At 37.4% G+C, this 23,093-nt stretch overlaps 1 protein-coding gene and 1 long non-coding RNA gene across 5 annotated transcripts in view; one reads left to right on the top strand and one right to left on the bottom strand.

Moving 5' to 3' along the window:
* Positions 1–2,222: 2,222 nt before the first annotated feature.
* LOC107833089 (uncharacterized) lies at positions 2,223–4,161 on the top strand. The gene is made up of 2 exons (XR_001658793.1): positions 2,223–2,596; positions 2,858–4,161. It is a non-coding gene; the product is annotated as an uncharacterized LOC107833089 (long non-coding RNA).
* The window catches only part of LOC103152705 (acyl-coenzyme A thioesterase 4-like), a 35,027-nt gene continuing 15,646 nt past the window's right edge, over positions 3,713–23,093 (bottom strand). For 2 of the 4 annotated variants that reach the window (XM_007573278.2, XM_016661324.1), the window contains 7 exons: positions 22,006–22,175; positions 12,227–12,346; positions 11,475–11,557; positions 11,229–11,322; positions 10,222–10,302; positions 4,852–4,993; positions 3,714–4,761 (listed from right to left, as the gene is read on the bottom strand). In XM_007573278.2, coding sequence (XP_007573340.1) covers positions 4,625–4,761; positions 4,852–4,993; positions 10,222–10,302; positions 11,229–11,322; positions 11,475–11,557; positions 12,227–12,346; positions 22,006–22,175 — 827 coding nt within the window. In that variant the 3' untranslated portion in view covers positions 3,714–4,624. Of the gene's footprint in view, positions 4,762–4,851; positions 4,994–10,221; positions 10,303–11,228; positions 11,323–11,474; positions 11,558–12,226; positions 12,347–22,005; positions 22,176–23,093 lie in introns of all 4 variants that reach the window. The other 2 variants (XM_016661322.1, XM_016661323.1) reach the window with 2 other exon arrangements.

Raw genomic sequence — 23,093 nt, forward strand, 5'->3', positions numbered from 1 at the left:
CACTTCATTTGAGGTAAGACTTAATATCAGTGACTCTGTTAGCATAGCATTTGACTCTGCAATAACACTTAATGACATTTTCATAACTGGTGCTTCTTGTTCCACTTTACTTGATGTAAAATAAATTGTTATTGACTGTTATTAAATCATTTGACAGTGTAATAAAGCTTAATGAAATATTTATTGTTGGTCCTACTTGTTTCGCTTTATTTCAGGTAGTGGGAATATTAATTGCTGTTCTGTTAAAGCTTTTGATTGTGTAATAAGAATTAAATCATTATGACTACTATTATGACATATTTATGACATGATTCTTAGTTAATGTCAAGTTGTAATAAAGACATTTTGAATAATGTCAAATTTGTATTAAAAGTATCATGATTTACCGAATTACACTTTATGACAACAGTCATAAATATTCATGAAAACTTACTGATGTTCATGACAGGTGTTATGTCATGTTTATGATGTCAGTCTTATTCATACCCCTTCAAATAAAGTGTTACCCATTTAATACTAAGTATTTAGTATTGCATGCAATACTTATTGCATGCTATGTATTTTGCTTTATTCACAAATTGTTGATAATGAGATTCTATGAATATAATTTATCGTTTTAGAGTTGAAGGAAAATTTCCACCTTATTAGATTAAACAATTTCATCTTACTTTTTCCTATATATAAGACTCTACCTACCAACAAAAAGTCTCAGAATAATATACATGGCATCGTAAAAACAAAACTGTGAATTTTTGCTTGTATCTGTTTAACAACCCTGGTTATTCGTCTGTACCTAATTCATTTGTTATTAACTTTTGCTCAATTAAATTTCTCACGTATACATTGCAAATGGTATTTTTCTTATAGTTGATCATGTTGTTTTTCAGGTCTCCTTATTTCCTTGGTTCCTCCTATAATTGATGGAGAGCTGTAGATATTATTTATAATGTATAAAAGTATTGTCATTTAATTAGCTGTACATTCTTAAGAAAATGAAAAAAAAAATGTTTTGTAAGATAATTTATCTTTTATCGTTTACTGACAAAAGACAAATTATATTTTATCTTTTGCCAGTGATGCCGAAATTAATAGGAAATAATAAAGACTTTGTGGTATTCTGATTTAGTGATGTAATTATATTAGTTGTGTTACCAGCCCCATGCCACTAGAGGCAGTAGCAGGCCCGAAAAGATGCGACTACGGAGCAGGTTTAGAAGTACACACAAAGCTACAGAATTTGTTAAAAACTGTGAGCTACGCTGAAGTAAATAAGAGAGAGAAGTTCACATACATTCTGAGAGTGAAACTCCTTCCTAAAGGTGAAAATATATCACAGATTTAAAAAGAAAAGAAAAACGGAAGGAAGACCGCGAATGATATAGGAAATAGCGCCCCCTTTCACTTCCGGAGTACAATGGTCCCATTTCCAAATAAGGTATGAGACTGACAGTGGTCTGTCCCCGCCCCTTTCGGTTTGCTGCAGCGAGGTCCTCCTCTGTTGAGATGAGCTGAGGATGGATGGCAGGAAGTCCGTCACCTCCAGGAGGCCGCCAATTGAACGTCTCCGTTCTTCTGGGAATCAATCAGAGACGGGCACCTGCACACTCATATTTGCTTAATTAAGATGACGACACCAGTCGTAACAGGATATTATCTGCTCTTTGTGAAGGAAATCCAGAAGATGTGTTTCATTTATTTTGGTCTTGCCCCTTTTCTGTTCAATTTTGGAAAAGTATGCTCTTTGATTTGTACTTCCACTGAACCATACTTCTCCCTTTGTCTTTGGCCTCACTGACTACCCAATAACAACAACAACAAAAAACAAACATTTTAATATTATTAATCTTATTATATTCTTAGCCAAATGGCACATTCACAAATGCCATTATGCTAATCAAAAACCACTTCTTTCTATTTTTGAAAATGAGGTCAAACAATATATCAGAACTGTTGAAAATGCCACCAATACCAAAGCTATTAAAACATGCTCTTTATGTACTCTCTTTATTATATTTATGTAATGTTGTGGTCATGTATTGTCTCAATGTTTGAAATTTATTTAATATATTTCTTAAAAGTGTATTTTGGTACAATTATCTTTAAGTGTGTTTGAAGTTGTGATGTCAAAATTGGTACAAGCATGTGTAACCCAGCTGCGACAGACTGGCGACCTGTCCAGGATGTACCCCGCCTCTCGCCCGGAACGTTAGCTGGAGATAGGCACCAGCACCCCTCCCGACCCCACTGAGGGACAAGGGTGTTCAGAAAATGGATGGATGGATGGATGTGTAACCCAGGGTAAAAACTGCCCTTAATCCCACCTTTGCTGCTCCATTGGTTAGAACGACAGTCAGTCACTAGTGCATTCAGCCAATCACTGCATCTGAAGCGGTTATTCAGGCCTTCTACAGCTTTCCCAGTCAGGTGTGAGGGGGAGAGCTGGAGACAAAGGAGCTACAGGTTTGTGCTTCCAAACAATCAGTTCATCTCTTTATTATGTACTTTTAAAACTCACAATATAAAAATCATGTAGCTCTGAATACCCAGTGAGCTTGGAGCCATGAAGTTGTCATGCACTGAACTATATATGGAATTGGTGAGTAATTAACACAATGTTTTGTTTGTTCATTATGTTGGTGGTGGTAGCCAATGCTAATTGTTTGATCATCAATTGTCACATGATCTAACTCCTTAAATTCAATATATGTGTTTAAGCTAATTGGATAAATGGTGATATCTTTATTTTGTCTTAAAGATTTGATTGTGCATATAATTGCATTTATTGCTGTATATAACTGAAAAAAGTCTAGTTAACTAGCAGGCTGGTAATTTACTGGTCCTGTTTATGTCAATACAGGCCCGGTGACCCTTTTTAGGATTAAAGGATGGCGAGCTTCTGAGAACTGGCTGGGGCCAGGAGAACCTGAAACTCACTCCATACTGGTCTGGTAGGAGGCTGATGGTCTGTAGTATTCCCCCTCCATCTCACCATACAGACACACAATCCATTATTCATCTCTTCTCCATTGGAAACAAATTGCACTTGGACATTTTCACTTGAGATATCTGGATAATGAAACCATGGACTTTTCAAATGTGTGTCAGTCAGACACTGTACTGACCGGTGGGGAAATTTAGGACTTGTGCACATTTATATGGAAGATTTACTGCAGTATTGTATGTATGTGTGTATATATATATATATATATATATATATTGGGTTTTATGTATGCTTTGTGTCTTGTGGTGGTCACTTTAATTTTCCCTTCTTTAATATTTTAAAGTATTGAAAGTATTTTAAGGTATTGAAAAGCAGTTATTCTTTTGTATTTTATTGATTACTGACAACAGCTCCAGTAGATGAATTTAGTCTTCTGATATCACATGCCATCCAGTCCCTTAGTACATTAAGTAGTGCTACATATGCTTTTAGTATATTTTGTATATATTTATAGGTAGTGCACTTAATACTTTGTATGCTTAAAATGTACTTACAAAAATGTATGTTTGAAATACACTAAAGTGTTGTTTTTTTTTCACCAGTTAGCTGGTAAGTTTGCTTCAAAATGCCAATTATCTTTGTTCAAAACAAACTTATGTTGGTTTTAGAAATGGTTATTTTATCAATTTTATTGTGAATTTTATGAGTATTATAAAAATCATCCAACTTCATGTTATAACTGCATGGAGGCTCGGTATGTTGTGACTTTTCCATTTTCATTATTTATTAAATATCATCCAAACTCAACATCTTAAGCAAATGATCAAACCACAACAGTCAACTAAAATGACATTAAAAAACTTAATCAATCATAGCAAAATGTTTTGCACCATATCAGCCGCAGGAGATGATTGAGGATGAAGAGACACTGATTTCTGGTTCTTTAGGTTCCAACGGGTCTGCAGGTTAAGTTTCTTCATACACTTAACCTAGTTTTAATTAACCTCAGTATGCCAAGATACTTTGATATTGTGAGGCTGTTATAACTCGATGCTAACCAACCAATAGGGAGAAATTGTAGCATTCAGGCATCAGCCCTCCTCAGGGTCATTATCATATTGAAGTAGAAATGAATATGGAAAATGTCTGTTGCAAAAGAACATTTTTTCCCTATAGCAGCCTGCTCCATCGGTTATTTTTTTTCCCCTGGTATATGGTGACATATACCACAGCTTCCTGACACAGAAGCTGTGGTATATGTCACCGAATCAGTGTTGGGTGGCTGTATTACGTTGTAGCCTTTTATTTATTTATTTATTTTTGTTCAAAATAAAATCATTCAGTTGTTTGCTACACAGAAGCTGTGGCAGGTTCAGCCGCTGCCGGGGCAGGTTATGGCAGCTGACACTCTAAGTGCTGCTATCACTGCCACGATATGAGCTCGCCTAAAAGGAGGCTTGATTTGTTCTTTATTTTTATTAAAACTCTTATTTTACAGTATGTATTATGTAAAACAAAATTTTGACTAATGGATCCAAGTTGTATAAAACCGGTTCATTCATAATCAACAATCAAAAGTTTTTTCACTTGAGCATCTATTTAGCTCCTAAAATAATTTCCATTATTTGCCAGAGGAGAAAATATGTACTTCAACTGTTCAATTCAACAAACGCTGGTCATTTGTTAAAGGTTGGAAAGTGACGAAGATCCGCTCTTCACACCGCTATACAGATTCTTCCTCAGAAAGACCAACAGTTTCCTCCAGGCGTCCTCCTGAGCCCGAGAATGTTCCAGGGTCTGTCCTCCCCAAAGAACCATCACTGCAAACAGAAAAGGCAGCCATCAGTTCAATGACAGTGACACTTGGAACAGAGAAGCAGAGTGAGTTTGGAATGAGAAGTCAAACCTACGCTTCTGACGTGACTGTATTTCTCTGAAGAGACTCACTCTGGCATGAGGCATGTATGGCGGTTCGATCAAGTGACCTGCGTTTGGGTACGACAAGAGAGTCAGCAGATGGCTGTTCCCTGCTCGTTCCATCATCCCCTTCATCTGAAAAACAGAACAAACCATTCAAAAGGCTACACGTCAGGCAATTTTATGTTTTATACTTTTTACATTTATTTACATTAGTTCCAATTATTGACACTTGATGTCGCAGCAAAGCACATCACATTAAATCTTATAAATCAAATCAAATTTCTTTGTATAGCACATTTCAGCAACAAAGCAGTTCAAGGTGCTTTACATCATAAAAATAAAAAGTCATAGAACATCAGGGCCGTGCAGAGACCTTTGGAAGGGCCGGGGCTCAAAGTTAAAAAGAGGCAGATTGAACAATATCTTAAAACAATGTACAACAACATAGCAACAATTCATATTAATCAAGAATATAATATTTAATCTGATCATACTATATTATTGTCGTCATGTGAGGGCAATGCAAAGGAAATGTAGTCAATGTTTTCCCTGATGGGTATAAAGCTGCTGTGAGGGGTTTCTGCTGCTGACAGAGCTGGAGGGCTGTGTTGATCTGAGCCTTTTAAACAGACCACAGGAGAGAAGGCTGCTGATTATGAAGAATGTTATGAAATAAGCAAATTGATCTTGATTTTGTCTTGGTAATGCATTAGACAAGAAATGTGAAAATCTAAGGATGCATGCCCTAGTGGAAAAAAAACTTTCATATATTTCAAACATACTTATATTTGTGCAAGTACATTTTAAGTATACTTTACTCAAGTATGCCAAAAAAACAATATGCTTTTAAAAATGTTTTGTGTATATTTTAAAACATATGCTCAACATAGAATTTTTATAAAAATTCACTTAACACTTTAGTTCACATGTGTCAAACTCAAGGCCCGTGGGCCACATGTGGCCCGCCATGTCATTTTATGTGGCCCCCCAGCGTTTTATAGGTCCATGATTGACTTAAAATAGGTTTGAGCACGAATTGACGACAAACTACATCTTCCATAATGCATTCCGATTGTTACCAGCCAACATTACGGCTTCTCGCCACTAGAGAGCAGCAGAGTCACCTTAAGCTGCTTATTGATTTTACCAGCGAATAAAACTGAGACTTCGACAAGCTAACATCAAAACGTCCAAGAAAAGAAAAATCGATCTACAAGTAAGACTGTGAATGAAGATGTGTGTGAGTTGGTGTCAGGGCGGCAGGTGGCGCTAGACTTTTTTTGTTATCCGTTATCTTGACCGACAACATAAAAAAAAAAAAAAAAAAAAAAAAATTGGCCCTGTACTATTTTTATCCGTGAAATTATAATCATATTAACATCGGCTATTTAGTCGCATTTTTGCGGTTTAGTTAATATTCACCGTGAATCCTGATCCCATCACAAATTAAGCAGATAAATGCATCTACATTTTTCTCCGTAGTGACAAAAAAACCACTGACTGAGGCCTCAATAACTTTTAATAAATTAAATTAAGCGACTTCACTTAAATTAGCATCACTTCACCCGCTGGGGTCTGAACGCACTTCCTCCTGGTTCAAATCTGCAGAAAAATCTGCACTAATTCATCAGTCAGTTGGATCTGTCTGATCCAAACAGATCAACTGAACTCTGAGTGTTTTACCCTGCGGGGTCCGGTGTGCGCTTTAAGGATTTTATTTTATTTTTTCGCTTCTCCGAAACGGACAGATGTCACGTCTGCAGCTCCTCCAGCGCCGCTCTCCTGGGTAACGTGAACCCAGAAGGCTCCATTTGTTAAATCCGCTGGATGAGTTACTTCCAGCGGTTTTTAATTCTTCGCAGTGGCGTAACGTAACTGCCTCCGCAGTGGTTGAGCAGCAGACTGCGCATGTTACAGTCTAATTAACTTTTGCATCGTCATTTATTTCCTCAAGATAAACTACCGGCTCCTCAAATGGATTAACACAACGTTGCATTCTCTTTAGTTTTCTCTGGTCTGTAATGGAGACTTGAATTTAACGCGCCATTTCAAACAAAGGTTTCGAATGCGCTTCCTAACCAGAAGCTCCAAAGAGTTATTTAACAATATGAGGTGTTCAATTTATTTTTAACATTGTATTTTCATACATTTTATGCTAGGGGTGCCCAAGTCTAGTTTTCCAGAGCTACCATCTGCAACTTTAGATGCGTTCCTTCTCTAACACACCTGGATCATTTACTCATTATAAGGCTCTACAGAACTGAGTTGCTGCTAATGAGGGAAGTCAACCTTTTGCCTGGGGTGTTTTAGCAGGGATGCATCTAAAAGTTGCAGTCTGAAGGACTGCAGCTGGGAACTCCTGATTTGTACCGTCAATGTGGCCCTTTGAGGGTGGCCAATATGCTGAAGTGGCCCTCGGTGAAATTGAGTTTGACACCCCTGCTTTAGTTGGAAAGTAAACTATTAAATATGCTGAAATTTTGGTATGTTTTAAATTACATCCGAGTGTATACTTTAGGCTAACAAAGTTTGCCTTTTAAGTGCCTTAATAATCTTTTACTATTTTTGTTAAAATGGCAAAGAATAAAGAAAAATAATAATCCTTATAGTGGAACTTGATGTAATATTTAACAAAGAAAGTAATGTGTTCATGCCTCAAAATATCAAAGATTGACAGTTTAGTAGGTTCTACAACAAAAACAATACTTGTTGCATAATAATGTTGCAGGTATCTTAAGTTTTCCAAATATGATCTTTTGTTTTCAGTTATTTAACTAAAACACAGAAGCTGTTTTTTCCAACCCATTTTTGTATGATGTAAGATCTATTACTGAACGGCATTAGCTCAAGTTCACATTCCAGACCAGATGGTGACAGTATTGCACACTTTTAGGTTTTTTTGAAAAGCGCCATAAAAAGAACAACCATGAATCCAGTGAAGATAACAGATGCTGTTAAAATTTGCCATTATTACTCGCATAATATTGCCTTAAAAATAGAGAGAGTCTTGATAATATTTAGTAGTTTTGGTAAATTCAAGCTGGTGACGTCCTAGTCCAAGTTAGACGACAACACAACTGGACAACAACCGGATGGAAATGAAATGTGAGTCACAAAAGGAACCGAAGGGCTAACACGTTAGCTAGTTACTACTAGCTAGTGGTAAGTTTGCTTAAAATGCTAATTATCTTTGTTTAACTATAAACAGTGCAGTACATATATAAACAAACTTACGTTGGTTTCGGAAATAGTTACCAGTTTGTGATTTTTATGATTATTACTATAACAATCATTTAGCTTCATGTTATAACTGCATGGAGGAGAAATGTCAGTTTGTCTGCAGTAATAATGGAATACTGTGACATTGTATCAAAACGATACTCTTTCCTTGGTGAAACATTTTTCACATGTCCTCTAAAGTGTACCTATTGTTTCATTGTGCTGATTTTCATAAGCATGTTGTCTGTAAACTCTTAATATATTGACAATTTGAACAGTTCTGTGATAGTATATTGGCAATGTACTCTTGAAAAATGTGAATATATTGACTACACAATGTAATTACTTTCACCTGGAAAGTGTGTTGTAATGGATCCTTCTGTGTTCTGGTAACCTGATGTGTTTGCAGTACTGATGCGTGTATGAAACATGTAATGTGCAAAGTGGCAAAGCAGAATAATAAGACAATAAGTAACTAAAAAGTGTACTTCATTAGCAATTATGGTAAACCAAAAGTGTAACTGTAGCATACTGTAATCCCACTACTAATATAATATGTAATCCCAAAACCTAAGTTGGTTTCAGGTTGAGGTCACCAACAGATGGGTGGACGTTCTCCATCAGGATGTTTTGGTCAACAGCAGAAGTCATGGTTCCATTTAGCTTCCAGGTCCTGAAGCAGCAAAACAGCCCCAGACAATCACACTGCCACCATCATGTTTTCCTGGTGGTATGATGATTTTTTCTGAAATCATCATACCAACTTTTACTTTTACACCAGATGTAACAGAATACACACTGTCTAAAGAGTTCAACTTCTCTCTCATCAGTCCACACAATGCTTTCCTAAAGTGTTTGGGATCATCAAGATGAGTTCTGAAAAAACAAAGTACAGTCTTAATGTTCTTTTTGCTCAGCTGTGGTTTTCACCTTGGAACTCTGCTATGCATGTCCTTTTTGCTCCATGTCTCTTTTTTATGGTGCCCTCAGGCATGACCTTACTTGAGGGAAGTGAGGCCTACAGTTCTTGGATGACATTATGCTGTCTTTCTTGGTGTGATGTTGGTCAGTTGTCCACTCCTGGGAATCTCCACCATTGTTCCATGTTTCCACCATGTGTGGATAACGGCTCTCACTGTGGCTCACTGGAGTCCCTGAGCTAGAAAATGGCTTTGTAATCCTTTCTGGACTGATAGGTCTCAGTTACTTTCTCTCATTTGTTCCTGAATTTCTTTGAAGGTCAGCATAATATCTAGCTTTTGAGGATCTTTTGGTGTCCTTCAGTTCGTCAGGCAGGTCCAGAGTAAGTGATGTCTTGACTGAGAACAGGAGTGCCAGTAATCAGGCTGCAGACAGTGAACTCAGATGTATGTTCCAGGCACATAATGCCATTTAATAGCATAATAACTGTGCTATAAAATGGCAACTCTTTATAACAACTGAATGACCTTCAGTTGTTATAAATAATGTCATTTAAATTAAACATGACTTTGCTGTTAGATGCCTTGAAATTGGCCTTTGTCTCTTTAAGAAGCTCTTGCTCTTTCCGGCACTCAACCTTCAGCACATGGCCATAATAATGCTTTTTTGTTAAGCCATTAACAATGATTTTACCAACGTTTCACTGAGAATTAGTTTGCATGATGAGCTCAGCAGCTGGGACACAGTTAAATGGGTCTGCTTTGCTCTGACTAATGATGAAGGTTTGCTGTCGTCCTGATCGCAGCCTTGCTCATCTCCATACCTCCAATCATCCCCAGACTTGGCTGTGTCTCTTGGCTCTGATGGAATTTTTCAAAATTTGACAGGGGCTATGCTTTCAGAATGCAATAAATGACACTTCAACAAACTGTGAAAATATGAATAACTGTCTCTGCATTTGATTATTTCAAATTAAGTAATATTGAACATCTTTTCACATTGATGTACTTTGGTAGTATATAGACAAAACTGTTTTGATTGATAAAATAATGTTTAAGCACATAACTGCTACCTTGAAGGCTCTATTTATGTGTTCTCCCACAGTCTACAAGGCCACATAAATAAAATTATGGAGGGCCAGATTTGGCTCTAGGTTCTTGAGTTTGATACATGTGCTTTACTGTATTCAGTCAAGAACTTTTTAATGTTAGGAAACTCACATCCATTGCAGACTCGTAGGCACACCAGTTCTGATCATCCTCACCAACAACCAGCATCAAGGGACACTGGAGTTTTCCCACCTGGTCAAAGACGAACAGAAGTTTTAATTTAATTTCTTGTTTTTGGAAAAAGCCCTCCAGGAGCTAGCCACATGTTATTTAGTTCTTTTCTAGTAAGCTTTGTACTGAAAAAAGTGGTAACCTCTCAGTGAAGGGAGTGGGAGGGGAGGGGTGCAGCAGTTGCGTATCAACACTGGTTACAAATCAAAATTTACAAGAGGTCTCTGTCCCACATATTGTAATACAAATGGATGGATAAGAGAGTGCTTGAATTTTTAGTTTAATGTTTGTGCACATCAACTCAAATTTTAACTAAAAGTTAAATGTCAAGGTAGTCCTAATATTGAAAAAAAATTCTGGGCATTAGTGACGATGTGCCTGATCTAGATCTATTCATCTATTCTTTGTACTCTGAGCAACATCATGAGTTATTACATTATATTTACACTATATTTAGAATTCCTTATTCCATTTTCTGAACCATGTGAAATAAGGTTTGTTGCAGTTTATTTTTTACATGTTTAATCAAGGTAGTCAACCTACTGTTTTTGTCAGTTTCAATATCTATTTATTCATATTGGATGTTATATTCCTAGTTGCACTGACTGAACAAATTAAAGTTGTGTTGTTTCCACATGTTTGAACAAGATTGTGCATCTACTGCTGTATTTAAGCGTTGTGTACTGGTGCAGAGTTATCACATAAATGTGTAATTCAGTACATTATCTGTGTTTTAAAAAAGAAACGTTTTAAGTAAATTCAGCGATGTTTTTCTGTCGGATCAATATCAGTCGATACTAAACCTGTAATGGAAGTGAAAAACATGTATTGTTGCATCTCTAGTTAAATTCTTATAGAAAGAGATTTGCCAATTGGAACTAAAATAATTAGTACACTTAAAGCTGAATGTGGGAAAGAACAGACATGTTGTGCCTTTAGTTACTCACATCCACTTTGAGGGAGAGGTCAGTGGGGATGGGCAACAGGAGATCTCGCCAGACCACCTCGTTATCTTTGGTAAAGTGAGTATTCCCAGAGTTTCTTTATTGAAAAAGAAGGTTGTCATATAGACGACATGTTGTGATAACTCTGATGAAAACAAATATTTCTGATTTATTTGTTCTCTTCTCAGTTCATTGATTTGAAGCCTTTATGCAGAATTTCAGCCACTGACTGGGAACTTATGAACTTACTTGCTGAAGTAATCCAGTATCTCCTTCAAGAATCCATCCATTGGCTGCACATGACTCCCACTAACACACACAGCACACCTGAGCTGGAGTACACATACACACATTTTTAGACAAACAGATGTTGATCAGATGAGAAACGGATAGAAACCAGAATCTCAACTGTTGTTCTTTACTAGCTGACAGAACAAAAAACGCACATGTATTTAAAATGTCTCATTTTTAATCATGGAAACAGAAACTCCATAACTATCTTAGCTTTGCTGTTGTGGATTGAGTTGAAAACAGAAATGAATGTTTTCAGAGACGTTTTCTTCTCTGATGTACAAAATTCAATCAAATCATCTAAGACCTCATCCACACAAAGACAATTTTTGGTGTATCTGCAATAGTTGTTGTCCTTTAGGTTGTGTGTTCACACCCGTTTCCCATCTTTGGAGTCCAGAAATGATTAGTTTTAAAACCGTAATACAGAGTGCATACATTTAAAAAATTGTATGTTTTCATGACTGCATGACCTCATTTTATGTGATCATGCGGCTTGCATGATCATGTGTAGTGTAGATCATCATGTAGTGCCTCACTCTCACAATAACAAAAATCTCAACATTTGGTGCTTTTTGTGCATTTCCGTGGCAGTGCCACCAAATTGCCTGGAATGCCTGCTAAAGCATTTTCTGTATTTTCAGCATTTTCATGGATCTAAGTGAAAATGTAATTTACTTAGCTCCATGTGTACAGGATCTAAATCAAACCTTCATAATTTGAGAATGCACAGCTATTTTCAGGATCACACTGGTGCCCAGGGAGAGACCCAACATGGCGATTCTGCTGCCGAGGACCTTAGGGTGCTTCTGGAGGAATTTGTAAGCCATCTGCAGGAGAAAAAGCATCTTACAGTGTGCAATGGTTGAATTGTAACACAAACAACAGATCTAAAACTTTAGCATTAATTTATTCAGAATAACAATTCTGAATAAATTGCATTAAATTTTATTTAATGGGTTCAGCAAAGATAAAATAATTAAAAAAAATAGTTTACATCTAGCATTTAATTGGGAAGTTTACTTTGTAAAGATGTAACTAATCATCTTGGTAGTTTGATTATTGTGTTACCATGACAGAAAGCAGAAATACGATCCTAAGGTCACCAAGTGGGATCCACTCCACACCTTGGTGCATCTAGAAATTCTGTCCATGAAAGTAATGAACAGAATCGGTGACAAAGGCCAGCCTTGGTGGAGTCCAACTCTCACCGGAAACGAGCCCGACTTACTGCCGGCAATGCGGACCAGACTCTGACAGCGGTCATACAGGGACCTGACAGCCTGTATTAAAGGGCCCGGTACCCTATACTCCCCCATACTCAGAGAACCCCCCACAGGGTGCCCAGAGGGACACGGTCAAATGCCTTCTCCAAGTTCACAAAATGCATGTAGACCGCCCAACCGGTCTACACCGGCCTACACAACCAGTGTAGACTGGTTGGGTGAACTCCAGGACCTTGCTGAGGGTGTAGAGCTGGTCCAGTGTCCCACGATCAGGACAAAATCCACAATGCTCTTCCTGAATACATTTGATTTGACATTTTGATTTACTTAATTGTGGCATGTTTGGCTTTATGCTGCAGCTCAAATTATTGGTACAGTATTTTTGGTAATGTCTGTGATATTCTGTGAGCTCCAAGTGCTATGGGCCAAGTCTTCCTATAGCAGTTGAGCTTCTGCAGTAACTTCTATTCACAGCCTCTCACCTCCAGCCCAGAGCCTGTCAGCAGAGGTGCAAACCGCCTGGTAGCAGAGGCTACAAAGTGGCCCTATTATGTAATAATCAACTTTTTTGAGCTTTACAACATATTATGCTGTCATTAAAATCACCTGGAGTGTTTTGCCTTGATTCTTTCATACATGTTTGAGAAGTCCTTTAATTTCCATGGCAACCATTCAGCTGTGCAAAACGCCTGGGTGGAGCTAGCTCCGCCTTCGAGGTATAGTTTCCAAGCTTCTACCTCAGAGAGAAGTCCACCCCTGCAGCTCCAGTGGGGCGCTCCCAGCAATTGGCAAACAGCTGCTGAAACTAAATCTTATGAGTTAATTATAGGAGCTATTTCTCAGTGAAACACTGGTAAAAACATTGCTAAAGGGTTAACAGCAGAGCCAAATTGTGGTGACTTCCTGAAGGTGGAGTTTTGGAAAGAGCAGGAGTTTTACAATTTTTTAAGTTGTATTCGGTGTATGCATTTATTTAAATGAAGTTAACATAAAAATCAACTATAGAGTCTTTAAAAAAAGCACACACAAAAAAATATAATTAAAATTTGTTTTGCAGTTCTGTTAAATTAAGGGAGCAGTACAGGTGCTGGTCAAAAATTATATCATGAAAAAGTTTATTTAAATAAATAATTCCATTCAAAGAACTGCAAACATTGAGACTAATATGAACAGTTCAATAAACGTGAAAACAACCATGAATGAAAGAGTCTGTAAAGTTAGTCAAATTCCTCAAAGGCCGACAGTGCGCCTTGTAATCCGGTGAGCCTTATATATGGACCAATATTGAGCCACAACAGGTCTGGCAACTACGGTAAGCAGCCACTGACTTCATTTTCGCCCGCAGAAGAAGAAGCGCGCGGTGCATTCTGGGATAGTTGTCAGAACGCTGGTTTGTAATCTATTAATAAAGTTTGACTGACCTATCTACCTACCGACCTGATAATCAGGTCGTCTGCAGGTCATTTAGCACCGCGTTCTCCACCAACATGCTGTGCGCGAACGGAGAAGGGTGACCATCGGCCGGCCACGCCCCGACCCAGTCGCGGAAGGCTCTCCTCGCCAACCGGAGACGGACTGTTTTGTTGACATTCACTTTAGTGCAGCTCCATCTAGTGGATGCATAACGTAACTCCAGCCTCTACAGTAGCGTCTATTCTATGCGCCTTATATATGAAAAAAAGTTTTAAAATAGGCCATTCATTGAAGGTACGCCTTACAGTGCGGAAAATACGGTAAATTGATCCTTTTATTACTTATTTATTTATTATTATTGAAGCCTTGCAACAAAATTTCTTTCAATTTGTACATTTTTAAATGTACAGTTTAATGACAATAAAATCTGTCTATTTCTATGTCTCTGCAATATCACCCCTCTGTTCTCAGCTTCCGCCGAGCTGTTGGCTTGTGGTAACGCTCAGTCCCCCTCCTGCCCGTTTCAAACTCTTCTTATTAATGTAAATATAACTGAGATATTTAACAAAAAAGCTAAAAGCTAAAAATGTAGCCAGTTTTGCTAGTTTTGATTTAAGGTATAACAATGCAATTTATCATGATTCAGCTGAACAATGAAATGAACAAACTGTGGTCTGATTTTTGTTCATGTGTTTCTTCCTATTGAGCAGTGAAAGTAAATAAAATGTGTAACAATTCTAGACTTTTCCAAGATAGGGGGTTCCGGATGGACGGACAAATGGACAGACGGACGGATGAAGGACCACTGGTGGACAGCCCTAGCACCCTGGCCAATGGAATTAGCAAGCTCTCTGGGGGAAACTCTGACTGCATCAACATTGCCATTACAATATACAGTAATCATCATCTTCTCTTTTGACTTTTCCCTTTGGGTGTTGCCACAGCGACTCATCTGTCTCCAACGTTTATGATTCACATACTTGATTTACCTTAAGTTTTACATAAAATGCCTTTTCTGACACAAGAGTCTGCATTTACCTGGATTTGGGAACAGCACAAAAAATCACTGACTCGTGACCACCTATTTGGTTACAAATGCATGCTTTCCTGATTTTGAGTTACAAAATTTTGCATCAAGTTACCAGAAGTTGATATCTGACATTACAAATAAAATTTTGCACAAGCATAAAATATAACTTAGATGTTTAAGGCTGAGAGGGTTTACAAGATGCAGCTGCTCCACCATTGAATTGCAAACTGCTATAAACAGAGTGACCTTTGAGTCGCAGGTTAATGAGTACCTGAAGTGTCGCAATCACCTCGTGACCATAAACTATTGCCAGAGGTTGATTTTATTGACCCTTCCAGTGTGTAGACACTTATCTTAAATGGCTTTAGTGGGGTGGGTGATATGGACAAAACGTTTTACCAAGATATTTTTCAGTACTATTCTGATAACAATAAAAGTGATAAGAATTATGTATTACTCTTTAGATAAATGGATGGGTATGACTGCATAGCACAGCAATCTTAGCCAGACAAACACAAATGCTGCTCTTAAAAATATTTCTATTTGTAATCTTCTTTAAGAAGAAATGGGATTTGTTTCAGTAAAACACACACAGTACCTGTACTTAATCATATTTTTAATTTTATGGCAAATTTTTTGTTTATTGAAAAAAAAAAAAGTAAAAATAATGATGCCTACAATATGGATATTTTTACGGGGTTGTAAGCATCCTTAGTTGGAATTTATCACAATTATGATAAATCAACATCTTATTGTGATAAAAAATTAATCATGATAAATGATGCAATACATGCCCATTCCTATGGTAGTGACCCAATTGGTGAGCTTAAGCGCACTAAGTTACTGGTGAGAATGGTGTAAGTGATTTTATAGACTACTCTCAAAACTTTGTTTAGCAATCAACAGTTACAAATTGATCCCAATCCTGCGATTCCATCAACATCACGTTCTTTAAGCCCCATCATGCCACCAAGACCCGTAAAAACCTATCAATCAATGAATCAAATTTTATTTGTATAGCACATTTCAGCAGCAAGGCATTTCAAAGTGCTTTACATAATTAAAATAAAAACAGCATGTGACATTGAATAAACAGTAAGAAAGAGAAAGACATTTTGAAAAAGATTAAAAAAGATAAAAACATTAAAACTGCACCCCTTTTAGGACTTCAGTTAAACGTCGTTTAACTGGGACTCTAACCCTCTGGGACTTTAGTCAAAAACACCGTTTGACAAGGACTCCAACCTCCAGAACTTTAGCAATTTTAAAATTCACTTACGTTTCTGTCGTTATCGTGTTAGTTGAAACGCCGTCAACTGGGACTCTAAACCCCGTGGGACTTTAGTTAAACGTTGTTTAACTGGGACGTTTTCCAGGGGGCTTTACATCATTAAAACGTAAACAGTGAGAAAGAGAAATAAAAAGAAATTAATAAATAGGTAGAAAGTAAAGATAAAAACATTAATTTTTTATTAATGTTTATTAATAATAACACTAATTATTTTATTACATTAAAATAATTAGCCATAATTATGGCTAATTTGGATTAGCCATAATCCAAGTTAGGATTATGGCTAATCCTAATTTAGCCATAAGCAACTCTAAACAGGTGGGTTTTAATTTGAGATTTAAAGGCACCCAGTGTTTCAGCTGTTTTACAGTTTTCTGGAAGTTTGTTCCAAATTTGTGGTGCATAGAAACTGAATACTGCTTCTCCTTGTTTGGTTCTGGTTCTGGGGATGCAGAGCAGAACCAGAAGTTTTGGCACATCCACACATTTATCTGTTCTAACCATCTATTCAGTGATTGGATGGGTTCAGAGTCACCTGGTGACATCGTGATGTAGAGCTGTGTATCATCCGCGTAGTTATGGTAGCTCATCTTATTTCCTGTTATAACCTGAGCCAGTGGGAGCATATAAATATTGAAAAGGGGTCCTAGGATTGAACCTTGGGGTACCCCACATGTGACCTTTGACCTCTCTGAGAAGTTTCCGATTGAAACAAAGAAATCCATGTTCTTTATGTAAGATTCAAACCAGTGGAGCACTGGACCGGAGAGTCTGACCCAACTCTCCAGTCGATTCAGTAAAATGTCATGGTCAACAGTGTCAAAAGCTGCACTGAGGTCCAACAGAACCAGCACTGTGGTTCTCCCACAGTCTGTATTTATATGGATGTCATTGAACACTTTGACTAGGCCAGTCTCCGTGCTGTGGTGAGATCAGAGACCAGACTGGAAGGAGTCAAAGCGATTTATTATTGTTAGGAAGTTATTTAACTGTTTAAAAACTGCTTTTTCAATAATTTTGCTGATGAATGGGAGGTTGGAGATCGGCCTGTAATTCTGCAGTAGTGATTTGTCCAGATTGTTCTTTTTTATCAGTGGTTTGATAACTGCTGTTTTCAAAGTCTGGAGGAAAACACCTGAAGAAAGCGATGAGTTTACTATTTGGATCAGATCATTAGCAACAACAGGCAGGACTTTCTTAAAGAAATGTGTGGGTAGGACATCCAGACAGCAGGAACTGGAGCTTAATTGACTTATAATTTCTTCTAGGGTTTTATAATGAAGTAGTTGAAATTGAGTCATTTTTCCTGCATTTGTTTTGTTTGGGCACAGCATTGGTACTGGCTTTGGAGTGGATGTGCAGATTAATCCTCTGATCTTTTGAATTTTCTCTGAGAAGAAACTGGAAAACTTGTTGCAGGCGACATTAGATTGAAATTCAGGTGGTAACGTCATAGGAGGGTTTGTGAGCCTGTCAACAGTAGCAAATAAAGGTCGAGCATTGTTAATGGTTTTGTTTATGACATCTGCAAAGAAAGCCTCTCTTGCATGTTTTAGTGTTGTGTGATAGTTACATAGTCTTTCTTTGTAGATGTCATAATAAACGTGCAGTTGAGTTTTACGCCATTTCCGTTCGGCCCTACGGCAGAGTTGTCTTGCAGATTGAACAGTTTGTGCATTTCTCCATGGAGATTTCTTCCTACCAGACACAACCTTCACTTTAATGGGGGCAATGTAATCAATGATATCTGAAAGTTTGCACTGGAAATCATCTACCAACTTATCTACGTCATTATAGCTTAAGGGCGAGAAAGAAGAGTAGATTTGATTAAATGTTTCTGCTGTGTTTTCTGTGAAAGTACATTTTGTGATAGTAGCTTTTTGTACAAGTTTGTTAACGGATAAAAACTGTCAAAGATAACAGGAAGTGATCCAACAGACGACATCAGTTACAGAGACTTTGGAAATATTCACACCCTCACTGATAACCAGGTCCAGTGTGTGCCATGAGTGTGTGTTGCTTGTTTGACATGTTGTGTTAAACCAAAACTCTCTAATATATTAAACAGCTTTGTTGCCACTCAGTCTTCAGGTTGTCAACATGAATGTTGAAATCACTGACAATTATTAAACAATCATAATCAATGCATATGAGAGACGGAAGCTCATTCAAGTCCATAAAGACATTTTCCACATATGTTGGAGTTTTGTATAAAGTTAGTATCAAAGTTCGTTTGTGGCCTTTTACCTCAATTCCAAGATACTCAAAAGACGTGAAATTACCCAAAGAGATTTTACTACAGTTTATGGTATTCTTAAATATTGAAGCCACGCCTCCTCCTTTTATATGTTTTCTATTCTCACTTAAAAAAAATGTACATAGGAGGCGCTGATTCAATCAGTATGATTGCTTCATTATTGTTATTCAGCCATGTTTGTGTCAGAAATAAAACATCAATATTATGCTTGGTGATGAAATCATTAATTAATAGAGCTATCAGAATAACGTTAGCTAGGGGTAATCCCAATCTGCACACCTTGCTCCATCAAATGAGAACATTTTTTGCTTTGTCACACGATATTAATGGGATATTGAGAGAAGCCAGTTTGGGTAGTATTTCTAATTTTTCAGCTAAGCTCTCTCTTTTGACATCTTTGTTTCTTGTAATGGCAGTGAAGCTGTATTGATGGTTGTGTAACCCCCTCTGACTCCATGTAGCCGCCACTTTCATTTGACGGTTGCAACCCGCAATTAGTCAGGTACTTTGATTTTTACGGGCCCAGTTCCTGTGTTGCCCCAAACTCTGCTAACTTATCTGAAGCCCCGCCTCCAGTGTGCAATTTTAACTTCCTCACCTGTCTCCACTGTGGCTGTGACTTGCTGTTGGCATCTTACACACAAATTGATCCAAATCAGTGAATCTATGGACTTGATTGCCTGGTGAGTCTGTCATCTGATAGCAGTATTGCTTTTACATATGAAACTTCTGCTCGATTGCTCATTGGAGAATTGTTTTGCTAGAATTGCTGGTGCCATTTACCTGGAATGTCATGGGGATTCTGTCACGGCGCATTGAGGCTAATGCCCCACTCCAATTGAAAAGATAAATTGTTTGGTGCATGAATGATTTTGGAACTTTTGAGGCAGTGAAGATTAAAATGACAGTGAAATTGATCAGAACAGAATGTAGCTACACTTTTAAGTTTGATATTGTGCAGTATTTATTTTTCTTTCTCTCACTCTGCTTGAGTATTTGACAATTTATTTTATTTTTCTTGATTGATATTTTGAAAGTGCACTGTAACTCTAAATAACTTTAAATTGATTAACTTGAAATATAAATTATACTTTTTAAAAATGTATTTAAATTGTGGTTAATTTAACCTGATTATTGAAATATTGAATCATGTCAAAATTATTAGACATCTAATGATTGCTTTTGCATTTAATATGTATAAACCAAATGTCTAAATTTGATATTGATTTCCTTGTATGTTTGTACATGATGATAATTGTTGTTTTGGATAAAATACTTAACGCTTTAGGTCAGTTTTTTTTCTGTTGGACCATATCCTCATCTGGATATGAAGATGGCGAGCTAGGAAAAGGACAATGGACTTTATGATATTGGAATAAATTTATTCTGAGTAAACCGTCTTGTGTCTCTCATTGTGCTGCTGTAGTTTTATGTTTTTATGGCAATCACTTAATATATATACTCACCAAAACTAAAAGCACTGCCTCCTGTTTTTTCATTCAAACCTCAGACTCTTTCAAAGGACAATCTTCTGATGCTGCAGTTAACTGCCTAGCCTTAAGTATTACACAGTGTTCTGACAAAATATGACCTTCATAACTTTATTGCAGCTTTCTAATGTTTATCTGTAGAGGTGGTCCTAGCATGTTTGGCACCCTGGGCGAACCACTCTACCAGCGCCCCCCCCACCCCTACTATGAAATTGTTGACTGCTCATGCCACCCTCCCCACCTCAAAATATTGTCCCCTGGGCAGTTGTCCATGTCGCACATATCAGAAACTGCAACAGTTTACCTAATTCCACACATGCTGCTACATTCTCCAAGAAACATGTGTTTTATTGCTGCTGCAATGCTTTTATATGTTGCTGATACCAAAGTTGATAACATAACTTGTTTGCTGTGTTTTCTGAAGTGACTTCTTGTTAACTTGACTCGCCACATATTTAGGTCCATGTCCATCTAACTAAAACTTACAGGAAATATTCTCATCCTCCAAAAATTTAGAGGTTTCTTTGCAATATTGCAAAATCCCAGGTGTGAAATTAAGTGATACATTTTTTGACTCTAGACTCAACTTTCTGACATCAAAAAAGACATGGAACTCAACTTGGACTTAAGCTTTTTGACTTTGACCTAAAGAAAATGTAGAGTATAAAAGCATGTGTTCCCTATACATGTATTTAATGAACTACACTCTGAATGTCTTTGCTATGAGGAAATAAACAAACTGGGAGCTATCGTCCTGCAACTTTTGGATGCATCCTTACGCCAACAGACCAGGATCAGCTCTGAACAGGCCTTGTAACGAGGCATTCATTTGATTCAGGTGTGCTGGAGCAAGGAAGCATCTGAAACTTGGAGGATGGGAGCTCTGGAGGACTGAACTTGAGGACCCCCGAGTTAGTGGCTCTAGAAACATGATGTAATGTTGATCACATTTGCAACCGGCTCAAGGCATAAATTAACTGAGCCCCTGAATGCTAACATTTTAACACAACAGATATAAAAATGTAATGCTGCTAAATTTGATTTAATGGTTTCAGCATAAATAAATGAAAAGGTTTTAAATCATTTAACTTTTAAACTTAATATTTTAAGGAGCTAGCAAGTTTACTTTGCAAAAGTTCAAAGAACAATATTCATAGTTAGATTGTTTTGTTACCACAGCTACAATATGATTATATAGCCACGCGGTGGGCAGCATGAGATGTAAAAGCACACGCCGCACATAATTATTTGTTCCCATAGATATATCATCCTCATTGCAAGCTCAAAGCACACCTCTGAAAGCGTGTCTAAAGGCTATAAATGTGCTTCACATTGAGCCAAGCAGAGCAAACGATGCGGCTTTTAAACATGACTCGTACCTTAAGAATTAACCAGAGAAACACGAGTCATCAAAGGGTGTTGATATAAATACCATTACAGGAGAGTCTGTGTCCTGTTTGAGTGAAAGGTGGGGCGCGCAATCTGTGCTGCAGTAAACTTCACAGATGAAGCTGCGATAGAGAGCCAAGTGTCCCACATGCAGAGGTGTCAGCAGTGTGATTGGTGAGTGCTCCATGTATTTTAAGGCTTATAATACAGGCTTAAAATTATATAATATAACAATACAGGAGAACAGTAGGGGAAACCCTGAAAAACTCCTATTTTCTTGTAATGTACTCTACAAAGCACTACAGTTTGTAGAGCACATCACAAACTGCTTCGTGGATGAGTGTCCATGTGATGCTCATGTTGCCATTGGTTTTATATTCCCTTCACATTTACCTCAAAGTAGTCCTGCTCCACAATCTTTCCTGTTTCCATGGTGTATTTACATGTCAGGTAGTCAAGTGCCATTGAGGCAATTCCATGTGAGGCCAGCAAAGCTGCACGATATTCCACCAACTGACCTCCACCGCCCCACAGGTCCAGAAGACCAGGAAAAGGTCCAGGTCCTTTAAATAAGTCAGATCAACAAAAACAGTTCTTACATTTCTTTCTTTTTTTAATCAAAAGCATTTTATTGAATTTTCACATATTTTTTGCACATTGACAGAATAAAAAAAGGAAAAAAGTTACGGTTTTAGTCCTAGAAATAAAGTGAAGAGATACAAATATAAAGCAAGAAAATAACCCTCCACCCCACATCACTAAAATGACATCAGTTCTGTCCAACCAGAGACCTTCCTTGTGTATCACTGCAGTTCCATTGCTGCAAGTTTCAACTGTCTAAGAGCTGGAAATGCCCTCAAAAAAGGACTGCGATTTTTAAAATGTATCAACAGAAGGTTTAAGTGAAAATCTGAGTTTTTCAAGTTTAAGACAATTCATAATATCTTGCAACCACTGTAATTGAGATGGAAGAGAGGAATCCTTCCATTTGAGTAGGATTGTATGACTAGCCAAAAGCAATTCAAAACTTATAGAAACCTCAACTGACTGAAATAGATCCTTATTCTATAACCCCAAAAAGGGTTGCTAATGGGTTTGATTCTAATTTGACACTGAAAGATAGCATGCCAAATATTTTCTTCCAGTTCTTACTGAAAAGAGGACATAAAAAAAGATCAAGCGAGGCCTTGAAGATCTGAATCCAATGAACTACCTTCAGCTATCCAGCTGAAGTTAAACGTTGTTTAACTGGGACGTTTTCCAGGGGGCTTTACATAATTAAAACGTAAACAGTGAGAAAAAGAAATAAAAAGAAATTAATACATAGATAAAAACTAAAGATAAAAACATTAAAAACATCAAAGACATCAAAACCCGCACTCTAACCCTAATTTAGCCATAAGCAACTCTAAACAGGTGGGTTTTAAGTTGAGATTTAAAGGCACCCAGTGTTTCAGCTGTTTTACAGTTTTCTGGAAGTT

This window comes from Poecilia formosa, unplaced genomic scaffold (assembly GCF_000485575.1).
Source record: "Poecilia formosa unplaced genomic scaffold, Poecilia_formosa-5.1.2 Scaffold323, whole genome shotgun sequence".
NCBI classification, from domain to species: Eukaryota; Metazoa; Chordata; class Actinopteri; order Cyprinodontiformes; family Poeciliidae; genus Poecilia; species Poecilia formosa.